Source organism: Vicia villosa, linkage group LG1 (assembly GCF_029867415.1).
Source record: "Vicia villosa cultivar HV-30 ecotype Madison, WI linkage group LG1, Vvil1.0, whole genome shotgun sequence".
NCBI classification, from domain to species: Eukaryota; Viridiplantae; Streptophyta; class Magnoliopsida; order Fabales; family Fabaceae; genus Vicia; species Vicia villosa.
In genome coordinates, this window is record NC_081180.1 from 24,214,678 (window position 1) to 24,230,614 (window position 15,937).

The 15,937-nt window shown below is 33.9% G+C and overlaps 1 protein-coding gene across 1 annotated transcript; it reads right to left on the reverse strand.

The window, feature by feature from the left end:
• Positions 1-929: 929 nt before the first annotated feature.
• On the reverse strand, positions 930-6,657 carry LOC131631437 (peroxisomal fatty acid beta-oxidation multifunctional protein MFP2-like). The gene is made up of 18 exons (XM_058902234.1): positions 6,416-6,657; positions 6,235-6,306; positions 6,012-6,077; positions 5,864-5,917; positions 5,702-5,769; positions 5,538-5,619; positions 4,976-5,031; positions 4,389-4,691; positions 4,219-4,305; positions 3,253-3,427; positions 3,025-3,146; positions 2,745-2,908; positions 2,414-2,668; positions 2,213-2,334; positions 1,961-2,082; positions 1,698-1,846; positions 1,479-1,617; positions 930-1,221 (listed from the first exon to the last, which is right to left on the reverse strand). Exons 1-18 carry the CDS (start codon positions 6,513-6,515, stop codon positions 1,186-1,188), a joined length of 2,172 nt encoding a protein of 723 aa, XP_058758217.1. The 5' UTR covers positions 6,516-6,657; the 3' UTR covers positions 930-1,185.
• Positions 6,658-15,937: the final 9,280 nt, after the last annotated feature.

Sequence of the window (15,937 nt, forward strand, 5' to 3'; positions counted from 1 at the left end):
GAGACCCAAAGAAAAAAGCCCATATAAAATATCCTCGTAGCAATATCCACGTAGTAGACATAAGAGCATGTGAGACCTCGTCAAAAGGCTGACACATGATTCCAACCACTAGTGCATCTTCCAATCTTATCAGACGAATCCCCACATTTCACAACCCATTTAATTATATTCAAATATTAAATTAAACATATTATTATGAATATTATTAGCCTGTATATTAAATATAATTATATAAATATTAGTTATATTAATTATAGATATAAGAGTATTTATGTTATTTTATAGTTATATATCTTTCTTTTCCCTCATTTCAAACAATGAAAAATCCACCTCATTTTCCATTCCCATTTCCCTCACTTTCTTTCTTTCAACATTCTTTTCTTTTCTCTTTGTAGTCCAAAGAAAGCATTATTGCTCAGGAGCCAACATGAAGAAAATGGGGAAAGCATTGTCTATTTTACTACTACAGATAACTTAGTTAAATAAATTGTGAAATACTGTAATTTATATGTGAGATAGAGGCAAAGTTATCAAAGATATGGTGCTCAAATCAATGTAGCTAGCCAATCCAAATAACTGCCCAATCCTGACAACAATTTAAGCAGATTGTAGCTGGTCAGGCTATGATGGTCCATATTCTTCAACAGGTTGTACCTTCTAAGTCACGGCTAGCATTACTAATAAGGCTCTTAAAGAGCCAATTAAATCAAAGGCTTAATGGGTTAAGCAAAAAAATGAATTTCCTCTGTATTCAAAATCAGGATGTCAGCCTGAGTCACTATCACATGTTTTGAGGAAAATTACAAGGCTTGTTGCTCATATAGATAGAATCTGCTAATTGTTGCATTATTTAGGATTATCAATGTTGCCATTATTAGTGGCAGAAGCAATTCATTCATTTCATCACCACATACCACAATGACCATCCATTTAAGCCAACAACTCAATACTTCCATTATTGGTGCTAGTAAGTAACAACAACAAACACATTAAAAGTGGAGAAATTCATATACCTGATCCTATGGTACTTCTATTTTGACCAAACATTTATGTTGTAGTCAATTATTATCTCATCATACATTATTTAGATCTTTCTTCAGTTCCAACTATATTATTATGATTTAGGAGAAAGAAAGGGGAAAATAAAATTCGATTAAATAATCACGTAACGGGGCTATCAGTATCCTACAACCGTGACTTAGATTGCTCCACTGAGGCACCCTGTAATAAACAGCACAAATTCCATTAGAGGCTAATAGAACATTTTATAGTATAAAACTTATCCATAGTGAAAGAGTAACTCTTCTTAAAAGGCCACAATGAATTTTGGAATTGTACTAAAAGAAAAGGCGACAATACTTCATGTTTCTATGGCTCTTCTCAACACATATTCACATCTCTTAAGATAAGGCTGTATCATCAATTGAATAGCAGGACATGTATGCATAAATGGAAATAAACAAGCATAGGTTACTAACCAGAGGAATTCCTTTGGCAGCTCTTGCAGCCAAGTAGGCACAGGGCTTGAAGAAAGGTCCATACAACTCTGACCATTTCTCTAATCTTGAATAAATGTATTTCGATCCTAGAGAGTCAGCCCAGAATATGATACCTCCCCTGAAGAAATCAATCCAAAAAATATTAAGAATAATTATGAAGTTTAGGAAAACATGCCGAATAATTTTACCAAGACAGACCTGTAAGCTGGAAAACCCATGCCCATGAGAGCAGAAATATCAAGATCTGCTGCTTTGACCGCAATACCTTCGTCAAGGACACGACAAGCCTCATTCACCACTGGAAAGAAGATCATCTCAATGATGTCCTTCTCTTGTAACTTGACAAGCTGTTCAGGTTCAGATCCACAACATCAGTTCCGGTGGAATTTGCCTTTACTTTGCATTTTGTTTCTCACCAGCCAATAAAATGGCATAAATTATGAAAGGATGAATGAAAATACCTTGAGGTCAACGGAGACACCGGAAATGCTCCTAGCTTTCTCAATAAATTTCTTTAGTTCAGGATCAGGACTGGCCTTGCGTCTATCATCATACAAATAAAAGCCTTTGCGAGTTGCTTCGCCTGTTAGAAACAAGTGTTGTATAACGCAAATCAGTGGATTATTTAGTATAAAAACACCAGGGAATTTATTCTTAATTGGTTATATTCCACAGTTGTATCTTCAAACTAATGTAGAGTTTATGTTCATTACCAGCCCTCTTATCCTCTTGCAAAAGGGGAATAAGCATTGATTTGTAAGTTCGCTCAGGAAAATTCTGAACAAATTGGGAGCCAGTTGCAACCGCCACACCAAAACCAACAAGATCAGCCAATCTGCAAAATTAATTATGTTACAAACTAGACCCTTCGAGAAGTAGCTGTTGATGTCAAGAACTTATCCAGGCATTAATACCTTAAAGGCCCCATTGGCATTCCGAATTTGGTGATTGCTCTATCAATTTGATAAACATCTGTGCCACGTTCAATAAGCAAAAGAGCTGCTTGTGTATATGGGAAGAACATTCTATTAACAGCAAATCCTGTACAGTTTCCAACCACCACTGGAGTTTTCTTTATCTTCTTTGAAATGTCTAACAAGTCAACTATTACTTGAGGAGATGTCTGCTTGGTACGTACAATTTCCAGAAGTGGCATAACATGTGCAGGACTGCAGAAGCACAAGTCAAATTCAGTTAGAAAGATACAGCAGGCGGAAAAATAGTTTATCAGATATAAGATACCACCTGAAGAAATGGGCTCCAATAATTCGATCTTGAGACTTGGTCTTTTCTCCGATCAGGTTCAAGTCAATTGTGGAAGTGTTGCTACCAAGTATACAATGAGGGGGACAATACTTTTCAAGATCAGCAAAGATCTGTTGCTTCAAGGAAACATTCTCAATAACAGCCTGCCCAAACATGAAACAGTTTATGTTTTGCTGAAGCTTTGGATAACATACAATGTGACGATGTAAATGAATGTCAGACTCCACAAGAAAATTTATATGGGAGTTCATTCTAGCACCTCTATCACCATGTCCACGTCTCTGAAACTTTCATAGTCGAGTGAACCTTTGACTAGAGAGAAGGTCTTTTCAAATCTTTCCTGAGTCAATTTACCTTTCCTAACACTGCTCTGTAAGTTCGCTGCACAAAAAGGAAAAATATTTATATCAGAATAGAATGACTGAAGTTTTTAATCAAAGGTGAAGTGTGAATACCAGGAAAGCCAACTGAGAGAATTCGTACTCACCTTTAATCCTATTGAGACCGGCATCCAAGAATTTCTGGTTTACTTCTTTCAATATGACAGAATAATTACTAAGCACTAAAGCTGTTGCTATTCCAGAGCCCATTAGTCCTCCACCAAGGATAGCAACCTTCTTCACTTGTCTTGGAACCAAACCACGGTCGGTAACCCCAGGTACCTGTTGATGCCAAAAGATATTGGAAAATTCATATCTATAGAATATTTGCAAAACACAGTATACAGAACCAGGCTAGTGCGTGTTAACAACCTTATTTAAAAACACTACTTTCAAATTTAAGATATGAATAGGAAAAGATTCAAGATGTGTTAGGATTCAAAATTTTCAAGATTTGAAATTGTCAGCAGAATTATAGAAATGGGGAAAACATGACCATCTTGAAAGGAGGTATCATCCTATTCACATCAAGCCTAAGCATTGCAAACAATGATTATAAACTAATACAGTTTTAAAATAAACTGTATGAACAATCTTGTCGAACTATAATTACTCACCCAAATATAATACTCAAACGGTATCACTTTTATCACAGGAAACAACAATTTAGTCCTCTATATCAATTACCGTATAATCTAAAATAAAAGGTACTTCAAGGGAAATAAAGGCCAAATTCAGTTTTTGGCCATAATTCTCCTATATAGCCACCAGTTGGGCATATATCCCTAAGTTAAAGATGTAGTGGAGTTAAAAGGTCAGACTCGGTCCCATGTATCTGCTCCCTACATGTAAAAAGTGAGCAGAGCAAAAACTCCTTGAGGCTTAATTGACAAATCGAGCACCACATGAGCTAGGGGTGACCTTTAAAAGGGGGTGATGGGAGTACATCATAGTCTTCTTTAAAAGAAATACGTAAAAGAAGAGAAACAAGAGTAGAAGATTATTTCTTCCCAAAACTTATATGCATTAGTTTAAACTGTGTTTTTAAGCTAGAATACAAAACTTCAACAAACCTTAGTTGTTCCTCTTTGAGCAAAAAATACGTGAACTAAGCTTTTGCAAGTTTCTGATTGTACCAGTACATCAAATGCTTCAGCTTCCTTCAAAGATCAAACACAATGTCATAAACGTTTCTGCAACAGTAATATGTTGGGGTAAAATGTATACTGGAGATAGATATAACCTTCCAGAGTCCTGCACGGGGACCAGAAACTATTCCCGCTTCAATAACATCAATGCAAACAAGAGGATGCTTGAGATTAGGAGCCTGTTTTTGAGCTTGAGCGCGTGCGAATTTCAATATCTCTTTAGCTTCCCCAAGAGGTTCTAATTTTGCAGTCTTGTAAAGACTGGCAATCCATGGCCGTTTGCTGTTCAACATATCCAGGGCCCACTGGCGTGCAGTGTTCACCAACTCATCAGGTGACACCAAAGCATCTACAAGCCCCAAGTTAAAAGCTTCCTTCCCTTTCACTGACTTGGAAGTCTTAATTTAGAGAATAAAAGAACGAAGGAAATTAATTTGAAAATCATTGGATAGTGATGTTGATGTCACAACTCTTAAATATTTTATGAAAAATGCAAGTCCATTCCAAATGGAGAACTGAACCAAAAACCTGTTTATTATGATGAAATTTGAATGGATAAGAGTCTATAAGTTGTTTCATCTATCAACAACCATGAAATTGGATAGATCAGGTTTTAAGTTTAGTTCTTCATATTCAACAGAATCACAAAATTATATATAAGAGAGCAAAATTTGTGGCATACCAACATCATTTCAAGTGCCTTTGTCAGACCAACCAGACGAGGAAGTCGCTGTGTTCCTAAGACAAAATTTACAGCTCAAGGTTAACATTGCTAAAGAAAAAAAATGAATAAGAATAATTACACATAAGACAGTCGCTGGCACTCATGGTCGAATTTCTTTCTGTTTTTATTGCTTATTTCAAATTATTTGATGTCTATGATTCTATCTAACATAAGAATCAAGGTAGCAAGCCATCACCTCAGGTATGAACTTTCACTTAATTAATAAACTCATTAAAAGCATGTCTATAAAATTTAAACAGGGATAATCCAAAGAAAAAAAATATGTATATACACAAAGGGAAAATAAGTCGTTTACAGACAACGGGAAAATAAGTCCTTTATAGGCAGAGAACTCTCCTTATATGAACAGTTCTAATCGCATAAATGACGATTAAGTGATGATATCTCATTTCAATTGCTTTTTCAGTATCTTCTCAATGCACTCAATTTCAAGTCACACACAAACACAAAATAAGTCAACTTGAAGATAGAAAGTAATTAATTGACTTCAATCAACTACCTCCAAATCCAGGAATTATCCCAAGCTGAAGTTCAGGTAAACCCAATTGAGCAGTTGCAGTTGATACTCGTGCGTTGCATGCCTATATGAGAAAGAACCGGCAATATATTTGTAGAAAATAATGAGAAAACGTTTCTTCTTTCTTAACAGGTAGTAACTCTTACCATTGCAACTTCTAATCCCCCGCCCAAGGCAAGGCCATCAATGGCAGCAACTGAGGGTTTCTTTGCCGCTGAAATATGAAATGAATTGATTAAATGATTCAGCATAGCAAAAAACAAGAGAAAGCAATTTGTAAATAAAGAAATTTATGAAAATCAACTTACCTTCTATTGTATCGGTGACAATTTCTATCGATATCCACCCGGGTTTCGGACGCTCTATATGAATGTAAGGAAAGGGTTACTATAATATAAACATAACTACAAATACAATTGACAGACACCACTTCACTTCCAAAATAATATGAAGTACCTTTTGACTCTTGAAGACCACCAAATGCGGAAATATCGAAACCTCCAGAAAATTTTCCCTTTGCACCTAATAAAGAAACAAAAGATTCAGCTATAATGCTACAGCTATAAACCAGTTGACAAAGATTATCTCTATGTCATCAAATTTGAATATATTCAAATGCCGAATTGTTTGAACATTATCCAATTTGAACGCTATTCAATTCAAAAGCACATTGCAATACCTGTAACAACAATTGCCTTGACATCATCTCTCAGTACAGCCTGATCAAAACTCTCCTTTAAACTTTGCAATACTGCGACATGCATCATAAACAACATCTCAATTTTCGTAATAATTAATCAGCATTACGCGAAAAACAGATCGGAGAATAGAAACGAGGAATCAAAACTAGATGATAATACCATCAAAGGAGAGAGAATTGACAGGAGGATTGATGATGGTGATGATGGCAACTCCATCAGCTCCAACGTTCATCACCGTGTGCCCTTTTTTGCTACTCATTTTGATGATTTTGATCACTGGAATAATCACAAATCGTATACAGTTTTTCAATGCTTTTGTTTTGGATTTTAGAGATTCAAATTTGAAGGAAGAGATGAAGTGTCGTAAACGGACCCTTCACAGTGACTTGTTAGCACTACAATTCAGGAACAACGGTAGTAATCTATATATATATATATATATATATATATATATATATATATATATATATATATATATATATATATATATATATATATATATATATATATATATATATATATATATATATATATATATATATATACATATCATATATACATATCATATTTATATTATTACTAATAAATAATAATTTAATATTAATTATTATACATTATCTTAATATTTGTTTTGTCTGTATATCCTACTAGTACCATTATTACAATTTATCCATATTTATCTGCAACTCTCTACACGCGCTTCTTAGTAGTGTTATGCACTCTATAAACTAAACTATAATATAAAAGTTGATTTAATTCGGAGATAAAGTAATATAAAAGTGTATAGTTCGTAGTGTTGTTGATCATTATATTTGTGTAAAAAGATATTATATAGTTTTGGTGTAAACATTTAATGAAAATATTGATATATTATCACACAATCCCACTTTTGTAAGGTAGTTAGAAATGGAAATATTGTGATATTTATTGGGTGTCGTTCAAAAAATATTTTATATTGAAACTGTATATTAAACCGTTTTTTATTAATGAACATTTTATTACTATGAAATTCAGTTAGATATCTACCAATCATATAATTATTCAACATCAATATAATTATGTTATAGTAAAATTTTAAAAATAAATTTTAATATTAGTTACAAACTATAGATATTTGATCGGGTGACATATTTTTTTCTTTTCATTGAAGGATCAACGACAAATTTTAGTATCCTTTTGCTCTGGTATGGTAATACTAATAGAGTGTCTATAAATATTGACACTCGAGTTAGTGAAAATTGTAAACGTGAAATTTTAGGGTTAGGATACTGTGTACCTGAAATAGATATGGTTTTTTTAAAACTTTTAGGAGGATCTAAAAGCTTCCTCCAAGTGATATGTGTCTCCCAATTGTCAATCAAATCAATAGTCTTGATTATAATGACGGTTAAGAAAGGTTGAGACGTCTTGACATGTGATGTATGTGAATTCAATATTCTTTTTGGGTTGTCCTATTACTTGGACTCCGGTTATCAAGACCTTAGTGGATTGAGAACTAGCCCAGACTCAAACAATAGCCCTCGAGTTTGTACACACGAAGCTGGGTCGTGACTTAGTTAGATTAATTTGAGTTTCTACATGCGCCATGAACTTCATGGTCCATGTTTGGAATTTGTTTATGAAGAATTTTCTTTGAAATCTAACTTGACTTTCCAGTTTCTTTCATTTCTGTTTTGTTAGAATGAGATGGAATTTGTTGGTTTCTTCATATTGGCCCAACCTTATAAGGAATGTTGATTTATGAATAAGTGTGACATAAATGTCGCACGTATAACATTCTTGTCATTATGGTTTGAGACTTCAGAGTTGCGACTCTTAATGAGGTGGCAAACAATTATTGGGCAATATGCTGTTTCATCTAAAGGTGGTAAACAGACATGTCCGCGATGTTTAGGCCCGCCCCACAAAAACTCACAAAAAATTGTGCAAGGCAGGGCAAACATATTTGAGGGTGTGGGCCTAAAATCTTAGCTGGCACTGCAAAAAAGTGAAGGTAGAACATGCCCGCGAGCATTAGGCCTTTTAAGCCTAAAAATTGCAAAATTGTAAGTAAAAGGCTGCGCTCGCAAAAGTCCAGAAAATAATGGAGCGGAGCGAGCACATTAAAGGATGCGGGTCTAAAATCTTGACTAGTTCCACTAAAAAGTGTGGGCAAAACGAGTATGCTTTCAATGGAGGAGCTAACTTTTCGCGTGCGACTCTTACCCTCACTCCCTTTCATCATTGGTCAACCAAATGAGAATTGGAGAGACTTTTCTAATTACTTTTGAGTGATCATTAAAGTTCTTGGAAGTGGTGTTTCTCTCGCCGAACTCATGTTTTTTTTGTGTAAATATATGTAATGGAAAAGACTGTCATGTATCTTTCCTTGGGGAAACTTGTGAATATGACAATGGTTGAACGATAAGAAAGGGTAGGTGATTATTACTTAGGGGTAACGTCTATATATTCATATTCTAGAGTAGTATGACCCATATGAAATGACTACAGACCTATAAGGGGCCCTAAAGGTTGGACAGTTGAATTTCAATCTTCCTAAGATCAGATTTTCTTTGGACACCCCCACCTATGTGTTCCCTATGTACTACATCTTTTTTAAGAATAAATGGGGTTTTTATTCCTTTCTCAAAGCTTAAAAAGAAAATCTTAGGGTAGCTACAAATGACATTGTCCCAACTTCACTCGAATTTTTGGGCCTTAATTCACACTAATGAGTTAGTATGTCATTACTTAAATGACCAAACATTGGTTCGTGCTTTCTTCACCTTTTTCTTGCTCATATGAGTTAGTACGTCATTACTTAAAACATCAAACATTGGTTTAGGATATCTTCACCCTTTTCTCGTTCATATGAGTTAGTATGTCATTACTTAAATGACCACACGTCATATGTCATTAATTTCTTTCAAAAAACTAATAAAATTCTTGAATTTTTTGGCGAAACTCTTAAAAACATCAAATTTAGATTCTTGATATTGTGGTCCATGACAAAAAAGGTTCTTCTGAGATAAGGAAGAATGGTGGTGGGGTAACGCCTGGTGTTTTCACGATTATTGGAGTTGGTTGCATTATAAGAGACCTTGAAAGGAGTTATTATCTTTTGACACAAATTTAAGCAAGCTTGAGAGGGGTTGTGTAATGCAGATACTTCTTAGCCTTGACAAAGCTACTTGTGTCGAGAGGGATTTAGGGTAGTTTAAGACTAGGGATTGATATATAGATATTTGATATTCGGCGACTACATTGAGCATGGAAGAAGTATATGAAATTCTTAGTTAATTATGTGGTTTGGTAAACTGGATTGTTGTTTTCTCTTTATTTTAATGATTTTTATGGTTTTCTTGTGCATATAATATGGCCAAAGATATCAAATAAAAGGCTGACAATAAAAGCAAAGTTGTTTATGAAGATATGACCTCAAATGATGATAACATTACCGCTAACACCAACCATTTTGTTCTTGTTAGATGTCCTTCCATTAGTCCCACAGTTGGTGCTCATGAAGTTTTCACTTTGTCTATAACCTTTTTTTAAACTGTTCATCCTTTTGTAAAGGACAATGCACTCATATTTATTGCTCCTAGAGGCGACGTTTCCTTTGGGACAACCCGGTCTTCTACTACCAAGTCTCCTGGTCTAACTAATACCAACAAGAGGAAATATCATCCTTCTAATACTGGGGGAAACCTTTTCCAATATAAGAGTTTGTTGTCGGCTATGGTGGAGTCATTTCCCATTCTCCCCAAGAGCTTAGAGATTTAGAACTTGAAACTGAAACTGCCTAAATTGTTGACATGAGGTTAATTGGTTTTCAAAATGGCATCATAGAGTGCACTCTTTATGTGGCGAGTCCTTTGTCACTTTTTTAATAGATCAATGTTCTGCTGCCCTTGACGTTGGAAAAGCAATCAACATGTAACGTCCATTTGGAGGGTGCGTCCTACATCTTAGAAGTGGCTTTATCTATGAAATATCTTCATGGTATAAGCTTTGAGAGCTATTTGAGATTCATAAGAGATATCAAAGTTGAAAATCTTGAAAAACTTGACAACCCATTTTTTTACTCTCCATACTAAACTTTGTTTAAGCAATCCTTACTTGATCGAGTGGTTGGTCTTTATTGCGATGTTTAAAGCTAAAAATTATGCCTCATTTTTTCAGGCCATTGTCAAAAAGGTCAAAGTGATATTTTCGATATTTTGGATCCTTAACTCTGAACCTTGCAATACCTTACGAATGGATTATACTAACTTTTAGGACATCGTCTTCCTGTCCCAAAAGGGGCCATACAACATTTGTGAACATAAAGAAATAAGTGAATAGGGTTTTGTCTGCCTAAGGCCTTATCAAAGTAGGATATTGAGACAACACTTCTTTGAGCTTAGTAAACAATGACTCACATTCGGGTGTCAACTCATAGTTCTCCTAACTCCTCGATAATTTATAGAATGGTAGGGAATGATGATCCAATTTTGAAATAAACCTTGATAATTCAATTAACATATTGTTTGGTTGTTGAATCTCGCTCTTAGATATTTGAAATTTACATGTTGATCACAATCTTGAACTTGTGAAGATAGACCTTTATCCCTGTTTATGTGAGATCATATCCCCAAAACTTCATAATTTTCACCCCGAATATGCATTTCTCATTGTTTAACTGCATGTTGTACCTTCTAACTCCCTTGAAGATGGCTTATAAGTGGGTTGTATGATTGATTCCTTTGTTGTAGTTTAATATCACGTCGTTCATGTATACTTCAAGCATGTCATCTATTTACCTTAAAAGACATTTTTCATCATCCTTTGGTATGTTACTCTTGCATTCTGGAGACGGAAAGGCATCACCATGTAGCAAAAGTCCCATGTAGCAGCCATGAATGTTATTTTAGTGTTGTCATTATGATCCATATGAATTTGATTTTTCCTTGAAGACGCACCTATGAATGATAGTAGTTTTAAACCAGACGAGTTGTCCATTAGTTTATCTATGTTGGGCAAATGATAGACATCTCTGGAATATGCTTGATTCATGTTTGAATAATCGTCACACATGTGTTACTTGTTTAAGTTTCTCACCAATACAACATTTGATAACCAAGTAGGTGGTGTACTTTGCCTCGATTATTAATCTGACTTTTAAAAAATTTTCCAATATCCTCTTAGTTGTCTTTCCTTGTTTTTAGTGACGTTGGGCCTCATAAGTAGAGCTGTCAAAATGGGCTGAAGTCCATGGCCAACCCATCAGGCCCAAAAAAAGTTAGGGCTTGGGCCTTATTTTTCGAGCTCATTTATATCCAAGCCTTTTTAAGACCGACCCAAAAAAAGCCCTAAAAAATATGGGTCAGCCCGTATGGGCAATGGGTATCCCACTAGCCCAAAAAAATTTAATTTTTTTTAATATGATTAGATATTATCCTCTCCTAATTCATAAAGATATGCTATAAACAATTTGCGTATTATGTATTTTAATTTATTTTTTAGTATTATAAAGGTATAAATATCAAATAAAAGTTTATGGTTTGACTTAATTTCAAACTGTCATACCCCAAAATTTGCCCATCTTATTTTTAAAAAAATTCAAGCTCATACAGAGGTTCAAGACCTAAGGGTTAATCTAAGGCTCACTGTCCTAATCAAAGACCTCCTGAACTAGGGTTTTGAATTCTTTAAAGGAAATTGATGGATCAAGGCCTCCAAAGGGTTTCATATGACTTATGATGTTTCAAACTATCTCCATGACAAAATTCAGGCTTCAATTCCAAGAATTGCCCAGTCAATTGCTCAGAAAGTCAACAGTCGACTAGTTTGACCTAAAAGTCAACTGTGGTCAAAGTACAGTCAAAATTCCTGATTTTTTGCCAACATCCTTATTTTGAAGTATCATTCATCATTTGATCAAGAATTGATCATGATTCATCAAGGAAAGTTCAGAAATCAACAAAACCTAAAGTTTCTAAATTAGGGTTTTTTGACCTAAAGTCAACTGAACTTTGACCAGCCATAACATTCACATGGAACATCAGAAATTTTCCATCCAAAGCTCAATTTGAAGGAAATTGAATTCTCTACAACTTTGTCTCTCACATGCCAAGTCTAAAAATGCTTCATTTGAGAGATATGGATCAAATTATTATAGGTCCTTTTTGAAAGTCAACCAAAAGCAGTTTTTTGTCAAAGCCCATATCATCAAGATAAAATCTTCAAATAGAAAAAAGCTTCGAAAGTGGCTTGTAGAGGACATGTTGAGGTTTCCAAAAAGTTCTAGAACTCTTCCATATCTTAAAAATTGAGGGAGATATGTTTTGTCAAAGTTGGACAATTTTGAGAAGGAAATTGTGAAATAAAAAGGCTCAAAAATGAATCTTTTTGCAAAGAGACTCAATCTTTCTTGACCTAATCTTCACCCAACAGTTATCCAATACATTCAATCCAATTGCCACAAATTTTTGAGATTTATTTGATTTTATATGAATTTTTATTCATTTAAAAAGTGATTAAATTCAAATAAATCAAGTAGAAATCAAAGATTTGGTTGAGGGATATGATTTGAACCAAATTCAATCATCAATTATACCTCATATCCAATATAATTTCATGCAAGGAAAGATTGGTTGAAAAAGATTGAATTTGACCAATTTTAGAAACATTAAAAATCATATTGAAATCAAATTTCAAATGATTGATTCAAAGAGATTTTGTTCAATCTTCTTAACCTAATTTGATCTCCCATATATAAGCAAGCCTTGCAGACCTAAAGCACAAGAATTCCTGGCCTCCAAGAACCCTATTTCCTCTTAAAAAGTTCCAAAGAAAATCAAAATCGTTTTTGGAGTTAGAGGCCAATTCAAGGCGTTTTGGAGACTCAAAACATCTACCTGGAGCGTCAGTGATCGTTTCCCAGTCCTATTCAAGGCTTGAAGCATCAAGAACGCGTCCCAATTCACCACGGTTTGCACTTCACTTTAAATTTTCGATTACCATGATTCATACCTCAAAAACCTGTTTCAATTGCATATTTGTGTTCATATGAATGTGTATGACATTTCTGGATTGGTTATTTAAAGCTCACGTGCAGGAAATATAGTTTGCCATTGTTAGGGTTCGTATGCTTCAAAAGAGGGATTCTGGGTTAGAGGCAATTCCAGGTCCAATTAATAGGTCCATTGGGTTCGCAAGATCAATTAGAGTCGATCTGGGTTGATTGTTTTCGTTTTTGTTGCGTTTCTGTGCAGGTTTAGGGATCGTGAAATTGGCTACGAATATTTGGTCGCAGATTCGTAGCTAAACTCTAGCAAGCTTTCGTAGCCAATTTAGGCCATGGACGAACGAGGAAGACGACTGCGTGTCGCTCCCTCATTGGAGCAATCACGCGCGTGTTGGAAGAATAAAAAATTGGGGATCACAGGTACGCCTTCTCACAGTACCACAACGCGTCCTCAGCATCCAGCCGTCTGATCATCCTCCCTCTGGATCCAACGTCTTTAGGTACGCAGGTGCACCGTGAGCCATCAGAGGCCTGCCACATAGGATCTGGAAGCCAGATTTTCAATTTTTTATATTTTTAATTGTATAGTTTCTTTATTTTCTTTTCTTTTTCTATAAGACTTTTTTTAAAAAACCTTTTTAAAAAGTTGTTTTTTATTCAAATAATTTTTGTTTTAGGTTTAATAATTATTTTAGTTATAAAATTAATTAGGCCAAGATTTAATTAATTAAATTTAGTTTAATTGATTTAAAAATTAGGATTAATTAATTTAGGTTAATTGATTCAATTAGGTTAATTAATTAATTTAATTAGGTTGAATAATTAAAATTAATTAGGATAATTAAATTGGGGTTAATAAAATAATTTAATCAGGATTAGTCGATTTTAAAATTAATTATGTTAAAAACCAATAATTAATTTTTTAGGATTTGTCTAGCCTCGATTATTTTAGAACCCTAGTAGCCATAGGGATTATTTTAGAACCATAGTAGCCATAGGGGTCTTGGTTAGGTGTTGTCCGTTAACTGTATGTCTAGGTTGCTTGCCCATAAACGTTTTTAGCCACTAATTTATTTTTAAATTGTTTTTTTTGTTAATCTTATTTTCTAACCTTGATCTTATCCTTGCCAACTATATTTTTTGCCTTGCAGGGTTACAATGCTTTGTATTTTCTTGTGGTTTGTCCACGAGTTTATTTTTGCCTTATCATTGCAGGGTATCATCTACTTAATTATTTCTTGTGGTTCGCCCACAATTTTTTTCCTTATTATGTAACTGCTCACAGGATGTAATAGTTAATTAGGGTTTTTATTTTTTCTGCTTTATATTGCGTGGTTAGTAATTTAGGGCGTGAAAACCTTGAACTGGATTTAGAATCATTAATAAGATAATATATCTGAATTAACCACGTGATTGTGCACCCACACACCTTTAATGGTAACCTTTCTTGTTGCCTGTTGCCTTGTGAATTTAAGAATAGTCAAGTCCCTCAGATACGAGGATACCTTAGCAAATGTTGCCCTCAGTTCATTATCATCACTAAAGATCATAAGTCCCTTCGATGTTGCCTTCGGTTATATGATCTCTTTATGGCAGGGTCAGTCTTAGGGCGAACGATAACCTCGATGACCCTTTACATCCAATAAAAGGACTTCTTACCCTCCTATGGTAAGGATAGCCCTGAAAAGCTCAAAGAACAGAAACTTTTAATTTTATGGTAATTGCTTCTAATTGCTTGCTCTGGTTTAAATTCAAACTTTCTTTTTTCAAAAACTTTCAAAAACAAGGCTACGCTTATTTACAAGCTAAAGTCCTTATTCAAATCCTTTTTCTATTCACTTCAACATTTTGAAAACAGTCAGTTCTCCCAAAGGGTGCAAAGGGTGCAACCTGAACTCAATCTCTTTCAAAAAAAGTTTTTTTCTGTTCTTTTAGCCTTTCTATAAATTGGATAAAATAAAAGTCGGTGGCGACTTTTGCTTAACCGCAACATTTTAAAAAAGTCAGTTCTCCCACCGTATTACACAAACTAATTCATCCTAATATAATTATGTAAATAGTATAGAAAATACACCATGATGTATTCTAATTAAAAATAAGGCTGAAATGAGATTTAAAAAGTTCTGATGTAATTTTTATGGGAGGATAGAGTTAGTACAAATTATATAATATATACTAGGGTTATTACCATTTTACCCCCTGCCATATAGGTCATTTCTGGTTTACCCCCTGTAAAAATTTTTTTTTGAAAAACAACCTTGCCATTTCAAAATACTAACTTTTTAGCCCCTAAAGTCAAAATCCACAGGTTAAAAAAATTTTACAGGAGGTAAACCAGAAATGACCTATATGGCAGGGGATAAAATGGTATTAACCCTATATACTAATATTAATAATAGTAATATGTTCCTCGTAAAATATTTTATTTGCTGCTTAAAATATAAAAATTTATATATATATATATATATATATATATATATATATATATATATATATATATATATATATATATATATATATATATATATATATATATATATATATATATATATATATATATATAATGTGTGCAACTACAAACAGTATTATTATGTTCCATTAAGAAGTTGCGTAAATGATTCGATTGTTAAACTTATATTATAATAATTTAGAATATTATATAGATATGTATTAACAGTATTAAATTTCACCAT

Coding starts and splice junctions, on each gene's coding strand:
- LOC131631437 (XM_058902234.1), bottom strand. CDS start 6,515: ATGAGTAGCAAAAAAGGGCACACGGTGATGAACGTTGGAGCTGATGGA. Junction 5,770..5,863: donor TGTCACCGATACAATAGAAG/GTAAGTTGATTT, acceptor TTCATATTTCAG/CGGCAAAGAAACCCTCAGTT. Junction 2,909..3,024: donor ACGTGGACATGGTGATAGAG/GTGCTAGAATGA, acceptor ATGTTTGGGCAG/GCTGTTATTGAGAATGTTTC.